The following is a 13,257-nucleotide window of genomic DNA, read 5'->3' as shown; positions in this document are numbered from 1 at the left end:
TGTCTGTGACGTCACCCGTAGTCTCCTGAAGTGTGTTTTTGAAGCCTAAAGTGTGTAGAGCGGGCCGTCGCCATCTTGGCAGCACGTCATCGCGCGACTCTGCCGGATAATCAAAAATGGGCAAAAAGGCGGGAGCTAGTTGCTGAAGCCACACCCACCTAGCACGACGGCAGTGTCAGCAGCGGCAATCCACCTGTCACTCAAGTGGCTTCGCCCTTAATTATGCAGAACTTTAAGTCTTAATATAATTTAAACGGATGAGTTATAAAAAAAATTCGCCCCCCTCACAGTTGTCATGAAGGGCAAAATTAGCTATTTAGACCAAAATCATTTTTTGAACCAGGCTGTAAACATGTTTTTTCCTGCTGTAAAGTTGGCCATTTTAACATGGGGAGTCTATGGAACTGACTCCCTTTTGCAGCCAGCCTCAAGCGGCCAGTCGATGAATTGCAGTTTTAGTCACTTCCTTATTGGCCTCACGAGAGAAAGCGGGAGGTTGGCGCTTGATAAAAACATGGACGTAGTGTCCGTGACGTCACCCGTAGACTCCTGAAGAGAGTTTTTGAAGCCTAAAGTGTGTAGAGCGGGCCGTCGCCATCTTGGCAACGCGTCACTGCGCTAATCTCCCGGACAATCAAACATGGGCAAAAAGGCGGGAGCTAGTTGCTGTAGCCACACCCACCTATCACGACGGCAGTGTCAGCAGCGGCAATCCACCTGTCACTCAAGTGGCTACGCCCTTAATTATGCAGAACTTTAAGTCTTAATATAATTTAAACGGATGAGTTATAAAGAAATTCACCCCCCTCACAGTTGTCATGAAGGGCAAAATTAGCTATTTAGACCAAAATCATTTTTTGAACCAGGCTGTAAACATGTTTTTTCCTGCTGTAAAGTTGGGCATTTAAACATGGGGAGTCTATGGGACTGACTCCCTTTTGCAGCCAGCCTCAAGCGGCCAGTCGATGAATTGCAGTTTTAATCACTTCCTTATTGGCCTCACGAGAGAGAGCGGGAGGTTGGCGCTCGGTTGCGACGTATAGATGCTAGCACCCTGCTAGCCGTTATATTTAAATAAACAGTCTAGCTTAGCTCTAGTTAGCCCACGTTAACAGAACAGCTGCTCGCTGCTCGCTGTTACAATATATTCCACGATCCAATGGCCATGCAGTTACACTGCGTGATTGAAAAGACTTCAGTTCAGGAGAAAAAATTACTTTTTCCCATAACATCTAGCAAGACGCAGTACTCGTTCCCATATCTCAGGGAAACAAGATTACATTTGTAATCGAGTATGTTTTGGGTTAATCAACCGAAAGTTCAGGATTTAGCTGATGGTAAGTTAACCTTCCTTTCTGGAAATACACCCATGGGGCCACCTAATTGATGACTGTGCAATCATTTTTCTTTTTTCCCCCGTTTACTCTTTAATCCTTGAGAATAAGAGTTATATTGTTAATTTGATGCTAATTATATATTAAGTCATATCAGATAATGTATTTTTATTATAGAAATACATTATAAAAAATGGCAATCCATGTGTAAGTTAGTATAAAATGTTATAAATATATATAATATAGTAAATTAAACATTACCTTGTCATAATAGTATTTGTATTTAATACTCCCTTATCTTAAAACACATTGTATTTCTCACGCAGAAAAACTATTTATAATATATTTAATATGCCACAGCGCCCAAAAGTTATCTGGTCGCGCCGCTCTCACTATGGAAACCGGCAGGAATCAAGCGCGTCTCCCCTGGAGTTCTTAATCGAGCCTGCCACTTATCAGCCAATCAAAAAAAAAGAAATAGGCTACACAATAGCCAATCGGAAAATAGCATTGTATCTGGGTAAGATTTAACGCAACAACCAATGAAAAAAAGCATCCTGGAATTGTTCACCATCTTCCTCGTTCACCCACAGAGGAAACCACTGGAGCTCCGAGCATCACTTTGAGCACAAAGTAAGTAATGATCTCCTGTTACAACAAATTCACAACTTGTTTGACACAAACAATGACAACTTGTACAAAGTGAAAAAATAACTTAATTATCTAAACTTAAATCTACTCATAGTCATTGAACTGAGTAGCAATTGCATTAATAATGCATTTTAATATTTTTTGACATTACATTTTGCTGATGACAAAATTAATCAAGAAACTCTGTTCGAGGTTCATGACACCAGCAGCATTACGAGGAGGAGAAGTCCATGACATCCCTTTCAAGGACTCACTGCACCAACTGCCAGGTAATGCTTTGAAGTCACATAGGGAGATAAACCTGTATGCTTATTCACAACAAATACACCTTTTCTATGGATTGAGTGGTCTTTCTGATGATGGAATATGGATACAAAATTTTAAAAAGTATGGTATCCCAATAACAATATGTTCACTCCTCTGCCATTTGGTAGAAGATATAAGAGCATCAGAAACAGCTCTAGTAGATTCTGAGACAGCTTCTATCCTCAAGCCATCAGAATGCTGAACTTTACTCAACCATCTTCACTCTCCTAAATGGCACACTTGTCACTTTTTAGAATTAACCCTTCGACCTAAATTAATCCTTTTTTATTTTACCTCTTCTATTTATCTACTTTCTATTTTAAAAAAAATCTGTAAAGTTGAGATTACTTTGAGCACAACAAATTTCATGACTGATAAATGTTATTTATGTGTATATGACAATAAACTTGAAACTTGTATAACCCAGAGATATCCTATAAGAAGCCTGTATTTGACTAGCTTTCTCTATGTCTTCTGTCTCACTGATAGGAGAAAAACTCAATGTGGGTTTCACCACCAGAGCTACGCTAAACAGGCTCCTTGAGGCTGGAGAGGTCACATCACAGAAGGCTCAACAATTCCAGCAGGCAGCACTGGCCTTTTTGGTCGGAGCTGTGGAGTATGCCATGGATAAACTCCCGTTGAAAGATGCTCTCCTGAAGCATGCCAGATTTATTGATGTGCAGCTAAGAGCTGAGTGTTGGGTAAAAGATGCCCTATACTTTGTAGACAGGCAAGGGTTTTTACATACTGATTATATATTTTTAAGTTTAATGGTCATGATCACAAAATAAATCTGTCTCTCACTGTATTCTAATCAGTCTTGTACACATGTGCCCTTTTTAAGATTTCAGGAACTCCTTCCTTTTCAAGACCCAAAGGAACAAGACCAAGTAAGTGAGGAGTTTATGGACAACCTGTCCTCCAACCAATACGCTTGTATAGGTCGTTTGTCCAAATCCCTGAAATACGACCCATCAGAGCGTATACTACAATTGCGCCCCTATCGGCAAAAGGTCGTTTTCATATTAATGTTTTGTGCTCTTTTATTTGCCCTCTGGTTTGTGTTTTGTGTAGCTCAGTTAGTAGATTATTGTGTTATACCTTGATATTTAATCATGCTATCATGGGTTCGATCCCAGGGAATGGACGTGCACGAAAATGTATATGCTCAATAAATCATAATTTAGCATGATTTCTGTGAGGGTTAGGTTTAGGGGTGGGGTTAGGTGTGGTCATTCGAACGAATAAACCACCTAGTAAAATATGTAGGAAATACTGTGAGATCGGTGTAAAACGCCACACATTGCATTTAAATAAACGTGCGTTTTGATTGGTAATGACGTTATACGTCAATTCATGACGACAGACGCAACGCGATACTGTCATTATTTTTACGCCCGCTAGAGGGTGCTTAACTTTAAAACGTAAATATAGGTCGTAATAAATGCTTGCACAAACGACCTATATGGTCGTTTTTTGTTGGAGGATAGGCTCTTTATGGAGTACCAACTCATGGACATTGCCTTGCCCCAGGACCCAACAGTCTTTGATGTTGAGGAGTTTTGGGGAAGAATGTCCACAACAAAGAACAAGGTAAGAAATATTTTGCACACAACATGACTTGCTCATTAGTAATTACGATGAAGGGAAAACATTTGAGAAATAGAGGCCCCTGGTTCCTTTTTTCAAAGGTGACTGGCTTGAACCAATTTGGGAGGCTATCAAAGATCGCAGCCTTGGTTTTAGTGCTTCCACATTCTAATGCTGATGCTGAGAGGGTATTTTCGATGGTTGGTTTGAACAAAACCTCAACACGAAACAGTTTGTCTCTGGACGGGACATTGTCCTCAATCATGACCCTGAAAATGGCTGGGCTTGAGCCGAACTGTTTCAAATGGGAGCCAACACCACAAATGATAAAGGAGTCCAAAACACAGTCTCAAACACACACACACACACAAAAATTTTATAAATGGAAATTGAATAAACACTTTGTATTTGGTTAAATTGTCAGTGTCGTGTCAAATATTTTCTTCTGGGGGGTGGGGGGGGGGGGTGTCACTCTGGTCTGTCTTCAAAACTTGAGAGCCCTGCGGTGTTAAGTTAATTAGGTACTTAAGCGGTTAATTAACTGATGATTGTTTGATTATTTGAAGAAACCTGATGATAACAAGCAGAATGATTGAATGAATAAGAAACACAAGAACTACAACCAGAGGTGGGACTCTCAAGTCACAAGCAAATCTGGTTAGTAATGAATGAAGCTGGTTTGTGGAGTTGTTTAATCCTCCTCTGCTGTGATCTTGAGAGATTGAATGTCTTTTATTTCAGTTGATTTCATAAAAGCCTGTGACTGGAACTCAGGGGGGAAGTGGTGGCCTAACGGTTAGAGTGTTGGACTTGCAAAACAAGGGTTGTGAGTTTGTGTCTTGGTGCTGGCTGAAATTGTAGGTAAATGTACAGTGCTCTCTCGACCTTCAGTACCACGACTGAGGTGTCCTTGAGCAAGGCAACGAACCCCCAACTGCTCCCCGGGCACCGCAGCATAAATGACTTCCCACTGCTCCGGGTGTGTGTTCACGGTGTGTGTGTTCACAGTGTGTGTGTGTGTGTGTGTGTGTGTGTGTGTGTGTGCATTTTGGATGGGTTAAACGCAGAGCACGAATTCTGAGTATGGGTCACCATACTTGGCTGTATTTCACTTCACTGTCAATTTCACTTATTTGTTGTGTTGCTCTTTTTTTCTGTTTCTCTTCAGTGATTCTGCTTGTAACAGTAGGTGTTCATCATTAATGCGCAATAATCACTTAATAACTTAATTATCTCATTAACTTCAACACCGCTTCAGTGTTACTTTTAACACCCTGTAGTGTGGACCCATATAGACACCCAGCAGTGTTAATTTGACAACAGGGATGTCCGTTATTATGCTGGCGGCTTTAATAAATTGCAGGAGATGCAGACTCACTTCTCAAATCTCAAACTGCTTTTATGATGCACAATGAATTTAAACACAAAACAAGGTTTTAAGAGCTATCAGGGTTAAAAGATATGGCAACTGTCAAATCATATCAGATGTATTAAGCAACGGGTGAAGAACAGTCCCCCTGGTCAAGTTACTGCAGGATGTCATTCACATCCACAATGGTGACCAGTACCACAGTCTCAGCCGTCTTACTGGCATCATTCTCCTGAGCTGCCTGTTTTTACAAGGAAAAACTGTTTAGAGAATATATATAGAAACAAAGTACTGCATTCTCGTTCTTAAGATCAGCCTTATAGTTTTCATGTCTGTTTTTAGAAACTTCCGATACCTGTATGATAACAGAAATCTGCTCTATTTCCTCTCTGTCTAGTGCCTTCGTCACAGAGATCGCTCCACTTCTTCGATCAATTTCAAAGTTGTTCTGGTATTTATTTGGAACGACTGGAACAAAAACGTCAATACATGCTTTATTATCATCAGTAACTTCATTATTTCATAACTTCACTATTTATTATTTAGATTAGGACATATGTCATGTAATCGTCTGTTAAGGATACCTGTCGTTAAGCTGTAAACTACAGACGCGTTGATGCCTTTGTCGCCATCTTGAGCTTTTATGGCCTCAGGAGTGATGTGTGAGAAGTGTCCTACCTGTGCATGGACAGAAAAGAGGGTTTTATTTGTTTGCTCACACATGCATGTTGTCCTCTGATGTAATTTAAAAATAAAATAGTTTTTTTTTTCATGTAATTTACCTGATTTTCCTTAATGGATGCCTTGTATTGACAGTGGTCAAAATAAGGGTTTAGGTTGTCCTCATCTTTAACTGCTATTTCAACTATCATCGTGTCAGTGAGACTTCCTACATCCTGCAAGAAAAAAAATAAACCTCACTTAAAAAAAAAATGTTGGGTTAAAAATAACCCCTATAGTAACCAAACTAATGGATTATTAAAGCACCTTCCCAAAAGTTGAATTAGACTTTACCCAACCATTAAATTTACTATTTTAATCTCTTCATGACATTTCATTTATTTTGTTATATATCTAGTATTGACTTACTATCACCCTTAAATTAATTTTTCCATCCAAAAATCTAAATCCTGTCATCATGACATCTGTTCCTGGTCCTTAAATACTTGTATATAAAAAGCAGCTTGGACATTCCGCTAAACATCTCTTTCTGTGTCCCACGAACACGTACATGATGACAGAGTTTTAAGTTTCGATGAGCTATGCTTTGTAGACTAGAGCAGTACTTTGATGTTAAGTAATCAAAGTGAAATGGATGTAGGAAATGTCTTTACTCTAGCAAGCAGGGTGAATTTGTAATGTTGAATCTTGTTGTAGTTCAGAGGTTTAGTCAACTTGATGTTACATGAATTCGTTGGGTCATCAACACTCAGTTCAAAGTCTTCTGGTGCTGGAGGCTGTAAACAAGAGTAGATGGGGACATACATAAATTCTCAATGCAAAGCAAAGGCAAACTCTGGTGGCGATGTTATTTCATTTCATCTCTTAAAAAAGTATTTGCATGCATCAATTCTGCACAGCAGACCAAATACACAGTTACATCAATCAAAGAAATTCTAATGTTTTAAAGGGGTCATGTAATGCTGCTAAAAAGAACATTATTTTGTGTATTTGGTGTAATCAAATGTGTTTATGCAGTTTAAAGTAAAAAAGAAAACAAATGATTTTCCACATACTGTACATTATAGTTGCTCCTCTATGTCCTGCCTTCTAAAACGTGTCGATTTTCACAAAGCTCATCGCTCTGAAAAGTGAGGTGTGCTCTGATTGGCCAGCTATCAAGTGGGTTGTGATTGGCCGAATGCCTCAAGCGTGTGACAGAAATGTTACACCTCTTAACATATTGGGATACATTGTTCGGACAAAGCGACGAGATATAAACATAAAACTCATTATAAACGTGATATAAATAAGATTTCTAGTCATGTCCTCTTTTGGAAGATAAAAACAAAGTAGTTTTGCGTTCTCAATGAAACAGCGTCACACACCGCGGCCTTGAGTGAGCAAAGACCGGTTTCAGTGAGCAGAGGTGGATGGCTTGAGAACGGCGCGGCAGGTGTATTCTACGAAGGAGCATACATAATACTTGCAGGAACCACATGTGATGACCCCCCTGCTGGACTCCGCTTCATCCACAGTGCAAAGTTGCATTTCCTCAGCGACCAGCACGGATCAGCTCCAAGCATGGCGAAGCGGATATCATCCTCTTTTGGAAGGCCAAACAAAGTAGTTTCGCTTTCACAGTGAAACACACAGCGTCTATATGACATGGCGGCATCGGCAACAACAATACTACGACAAGAATAAAAGGTACGCTTTTTTTCTTTGCGTGAACATCTGGGCGGCATTATGCAAATCTTCCCACATACTGACGTAGATATGTGGGGGCGTGTTAGGACGAGCCGTTTTAGGGGGGTGTGGACGGGTCTTAACTTTTATAAGGAATATCTCTTTGGATTTGAGACTTTAGTCTTTACAACATCACCGATCTTCTTTATGCACCAAGAGCTTGTAACACTCCAAAGAGAAAGGAAAAATTTGAAATCACATCATATGACCCCTTTGAAGTCAAGAGTCAAAAGCAATTTATTTAATCTAAGGCTTTGGCTGAAGTCAGTTGTAGTTCTTGTATTTATGCTCGCCTCATCTCTTTTTTTCTGTTCTCGTTTCTCTTTCTTTCAGTGATTCAGTTTGTTAACAGCAGGCTTTCTTCATTAATGATCAATCATCACCCAATAATTAGGGCTTTTGCATTCACCATTAATGCAGTTTTGCGGAAGCCTATTGCGTATATCAAATATGTAAGAATCATTCATGACTTACCAGAATAGAATATAAAGTTTTTCTGCTTAGTGCAGATACATCATTATCAGTAGCTGTCACACTGAGCACAGTTTTACCCACAGGTGTCTCCTGGAATGAAAGAATGAAAGACAGGTTTACTAAGAGGTGCCCTCAGTGATCAAACACACTATGAAGGTGTAAGATTAAGCACACCTCCCACACTGTGAAGCCGTATGATTTGGTCGGGAAGACCGGAGGGTTGTCATTTAAATCCATAACGATAAGTGTACGGATGTTTTTTTGCCTGAAATGGAAAAATAACATTTTATAGTTTATCGTAATCTTTTTTTCTCTCTCTATAACACATTGTCATATTTAATGATTTTATTATGTTATTGTTTAAATAAACATACCCCTCCTACACAGGTGATTGAATAATAAAAAGCATCTGCATACTAGAAGACAAAGCATACAAACAGACATATATGATAAAATAAAATGCAATAGGGTCCCCTATCTATCCTTTTATCTATCTATAGGCCTTTGGTCAGTGATGATGGAACAAACCATCATTATTTCGTCAGCATCGAACGGTTTGATCTGCCGTAAGGTAGCAGTTGAGCTTCCAGCAGTGTAATCCAGCTCCAGATATTCCATAGCAATGGCACAGAGATATGGCTCCAGAACAAGACGATCATCCGGGCGGATATTAGTGATAGTCTCTAGAATGTGGTCTCCTGTAAGGCAGATCAAATAGATATTCTAACACACAATCTAAAACAAACACACTAGATAATGCCAGTGTTGTTTTTCTAATACCCTTTTGATGCTCTTTAAAAACCAGATCGAAAAGAAAATACCTTATTTTATATTAAATATTATAATAAAACATTGTATTATTTTATGTGGGCATATCTCACCTCCAAAGTCAATTCCCTCATCGATCCTTCCTAGATTTCTACTGCTTCCATGTACGCAGTCTATCTCTAAAGAACATTAAACAACAAATAATTAGTTTCAGAACTCAATTCAATAGCACACACTCCATTAATATATACAATATATTGAAAATTAAGACAAATTAAACGTTTATTTAAATAATTGGTCTGAAATACTGAAATTTTGCTCAAATGCTAGTGGCATGACTCTGCTCCCAGTTTCAGATCTTTACTTCAATTGTTTGTTGCATCAGCAGCATAGTTACTGAAACTTGACATAATCAAAAGTAAAACTCATGTGAAAACCACATGAGCATTTGAAGACATTTGTCCAGTAAATAATGATTTTAAACATAGATAGATTTGACTTTACATAAATAGGACTTACCAGCAGCACCCGTTAAACTGTTAACATGCAGACAAGCTAAAATAATTAACACAGTGAATAAGGCCATCTTTTCCATAATTCACTGTCGGTGATGCTTGGATTGTGAAGTCTGGCAGTGAAGATAATGACTATACCTTATATACGTATCTCTCTCTGAGCTCTTATTTATTGTATGCCATTTACCTTTATGGCCTGTAAGCAGGTATCAAAAGTCAAGTCACCTTACAGATTGTGTCAAAGAAACTTTACAGTATCGAATAGGAAAAAAGTGTCAATAATGAAAAATGACAGGATTAAACACTACATTTTCAGTTAAAGGTCAGTTTATCTTTAAATTCAGTGATTTCATCATCCAGCTCAGTTCAGATTAAATAGAATCTGTGCGATCAAGTCGATGATATCACTGTAAATGAAGTGACCCCAACTAAGCAGGACAGAGGCGACAGCGGCAAGGAACCAAAACTCCATCGGTGACAGAATCGTTCATAAAACCATTACTGCTGTGCTGTTGGGAATATATGCTGTTTTTTGTTAATTTAGCCACTGTATTGAATAAATATCTGGAGTTATGTTTGTTTTCTTCTAAAAGAGAAAATCTAAAAGTAATCAGATCTAGAAGTTTTTAATGCTTTTCTGTAGGATAGGTTACTTTCCCGCAAAAGCAATACGAAAATCCCATAGTTTGGTTTTCCTCCTGCTGCGCTCCATTTTACAGGCAGCTCACTTTAGGGTGCAAGTGTGCTCATTATACCATGGTGTCAGACTGTTTTCCTTAACCTTCCCTAAGCATAAAGGAGCAACTGTATTTAAGATGCTAGAAAAGAGAGAGTCCATAGTCTCTGTTACTGTTGAGTCTTTTCTGTTACATCATCAAGTTGTTCTGAGGTTTTGGATATGCTATAAGAATGTATCCTGTCCTGATGTATCCTAATAAGGAATTCGGATACATCAGGAAGATTACTTACAAAGCAGTCTTTTGTGGTAGAAGTGATGGTTCTCCCATACTTGTAACAAGAAGTTTACAGTTTAAAGTTTACAGTTAATTTACAGTTTTAGCTATATGAAGTTTGGACCAGACTAAATAATGACCTGAGATATCATCGCTTGGCTGAATAATTTCAACACCATTAAAGGGATAATCCACCAAATGAAAATTTTGTCATTAATCATTTACTCCCTTGTAATTCCATGGGGGGAGGCCTGTGACTGTCCCATAGACTTATATTACACTGTCAAGGTCCAGAAAAGTATAAAAGACATCATCAGAATAGTCCATCTGCCATAAGTGGTTCAACCATAACGTTATGAAGCGACGAGAATACATTCTGTAAGTGAAGAAAACAAAACTAACAACTTTACTCAACAATTCCTTTGTCAACAGTCTCATCTGTGTCTATCCATATCACCATATGCACTGTTTCTATGTGTATTTAGCTTTGATTTGATAGAAAACTGAATTTTGATTGCAACAATGAGTTGGTCCTGAGACGTAACCCCAATAAGGTTCAGAATGTCTATGAATTCTGAACCCAATGCATCTTTTTGTCTGTTTGGTGCTCAGGTGGCCTGTATACAGTAGCCAGTACAAACGTCACAGAATTTTTATCATTAACACTTGTTTCTGAAGCACCATTACTTCAAACGAGTTATACTTGAAGCCTGCCTTTTGAGAAATACTTTTATTTCAAGTTTATTTGAGGATATTTGACATTTTGAACCTTTGTAATTGAACTTTACTTAATCTTGTTCTGTTATTTATGGAACCGTTTCAATCATTTATGTCTATTCCTGTTTATTATAACTCAGCCCTTTCTAATTCTCATTCTGATTGGACGGTTGCAACATTCAAATGTTAAATGACCAATGAAGTTTATATTTTGGATACTGTCCTGCATACGTTATCATATGCTCTGCTTTATGTCTTTTGAATCACTCCGTGCTCTTTCTTTTCACATAATTGAATAATTTAAAGTCAATTCGGTATTTCACAGTAGTAAAATAAACCCTTTACGGGTAATGTAAGTTTGTAACCAGAATGTGAACCATCCTTTCAGGTTTTATTTTGAAATATAATAAATTATACATTGTTCCTTCCTCAATAACTAAAGCTGAAGACCTTTATGCTGGACTTTTGCCTGCAATTGAACAGGCTGTAAAGACAACCATAAATAATACATAAATAATACCTGGTAACTCCATGAGATTTTTAATATCCGTGTGCCTAATCTTATCACAGTGGGATATGTAAAGCAAAGTTGAAGAAATATCGCATGCCGTGCAAAATGTAACTGCAGTAAAGTTCAGTCAAGGTGCTGAGAAGATGATCAAATTCAAATCCCATGATAGGCCTTCCTTCGGTCTATTTTTTTTTCAGCTGAAACAAAGAGAAACTAAGAAACTAAAAGAAAGACCTTTACACAAAGGCTCTTATGCATGCATATAAATACACAGATTACATGGATTAAAAGCATAATGTTTTAATTTCAGTTCATTCTTGGTAAAAAAAAAAAAATCTTCAGGTTCAATTTGCAAAGTGAAATTAGAACGGTCCAGCATTTAGGAATATTATTTATTAACTCTGTTATTATACTTGATTTTTTAACTGCTAACAGTTTGCATTTTCCAATTATGCCTTAAGTGTGACCAAAAGTATATTAGTATTTTCTGTTTCAGCTGTTTGATCGCGCTGGTGTCTCTCGTGCACATATTCATTGGAAACAGCGCAGTCGTTCACCTTGACATCCGGCGTGAGCAGCGGTCTACTTTGGCATATTTTTGTTCATTATGATTTTTTTCCGAAGAATACTTAAACACGCATGAACTACAAAGCCTATTTTCAAATGGGCAACATCAGGAATATGGAAACGTTTGGATTTCTACAGAATGAGAGAGCCTAACCTTACCTTACACTGTAAAAAATTCATGTGAAATCTACAGTGATTTACTGTGTTAGTGCACAGTAAATCACTGTATAGAAGTTCACAGTACAATACTGTATATTCAGTCTAAGTAGCAGTAAAAACAGAAGTATTGTAAAATTCACAGTACACAGGCATGCCCTGTAGAGAATCACAGTAGCAAGAAACAGCTTATATAAACACAGTACTGAACAGATTGACTACACACTGCACTAGAAGCAGGGATGCCAGCCAATTATAATAATTTATCCTGATCTTCTTGATATTCTGTTACATATTTGCAGTGAATAGACAAGACCAAAATAGGAATATACAATAGGACCAATGGGACACATATATAGCAAAATGTGAAGAAACATATTAATTTAAAGATTTTACAATATATATGTTTTGTTTCAGTGCCAACCCAAAAATATTGATGCAAATGTTTCTTGTTTTATGCTTGATACAGCCTAATAAAATGTATGGCATCATTATATTGTGGTATCTTTCATATATTGTTAATTTTGCAGATGGTAATTAAAGAAATGGTCATTAAAAAACAATTGCTCCATGAATATGAGGAACTTAAGGAAAACAAGATTAGTGAAACACGAATTGGCACTCTGGACTAATGAGAACAGCCTCCTTGTATGTCCAGATTACAGTGCTACCATAATAGCCTATCTCTCGAATTCCAATCTGAAGCAGTGATATTTTCATATAAGCGCCACGCCATTCGGTGAAACCAATTGTCTAAGGAACCGAATCTATGCATTTTCTAACTGAAAACTGATTATTTTAGTGAACTGGTTCTTTTGGACAATTAGTTTCAATGAACCTTTTCTCAATTCAGCATTTTGTTTAGACCAATTGCGTCAAGTCACAATAATATTTTTAAATCACCCATTAATTAAACGCGGATGTTTGACATGTC

At 37.8% G+C, this 13,257-nt stretch overlaps 1 protein-coding gene across 1 annotated transcript; it reads right to left on the bottom strand.

Annotated features, from left to right (window-relative positions):
• Positions 1–5,270: 5,270 nt before the first annotated feature.
• LOC132104628 (protocadherin Fat 1-like) lies at positions 5,271–8,828 on the bottom strand. Its single transcript, XM_059510224.1, has 9 exons — positions 8,665–8,828; positions 8,511–8,552; positions 8,311–8,401; positions 8,137–8,226; positions 6,588–6,710; positions 6,036–6,149; positions 5,838–5,931; positions 5,609–5,721; positions 5,271–5,494 (listed from the first exon to the last, which is right to left on the bottom strand). The coding sequence occupies exons 3-9, from the start codon at positions 8,371–8,373 to the stop codon at positions 5,411–5,413; spliced, it is 681 nt and encodes a 226-aa protein (XP_059366207.1). The 5' UTR covers positions 8,374–8,401; positions 8,511–8,552; positions 8,665–8,828; the 3' UTR covers positions 5,271–5,410.
• Between the last annotated feature and the right edge of the window lie 4,429 nt (positions 8,829–13,257).

The sequence above is a fragment of the Carassius carassius genome, chromosome 1, assembly GCF_963082965.1.
Source record: "Carassius carassius chromosome 1, fCarCar2.1, whole genome shotgun sequence".
In the NCBI taxonomy this organism is placed as follows: Eukaryota; Metazoa; Chordata; class Actinopteri; order Cypriniformes; family Cyprinidae; genus Carassius; species Carassius carassius.
This window is presented reverse-complemented; position numbering and strand designations above follow the sequence as displayed.

Coding starts and splice junctions, on each gene's coding strand:
- LOC132104628 (XM_059510224.1), bottom strand. CDS start 8,373: ATGGATTTAAATGACAACCCTCCGGTCTTCCCGACCAAATCATACGGC. Junction 6,150..6,587: donor AATTCACCCTGCTTGCTAGA/GTAAAGACATTT, acceptor TTTTTCTTGCAG/GATGTAGGAAGTCTCACTGA. Junction 5,495..5,608: donor AGATTTCTGTTATCATACAG/GTATCGGAAGTT, acceptor TTGTAAAAACAG/GCAGCTCAGGAGAATGATGC.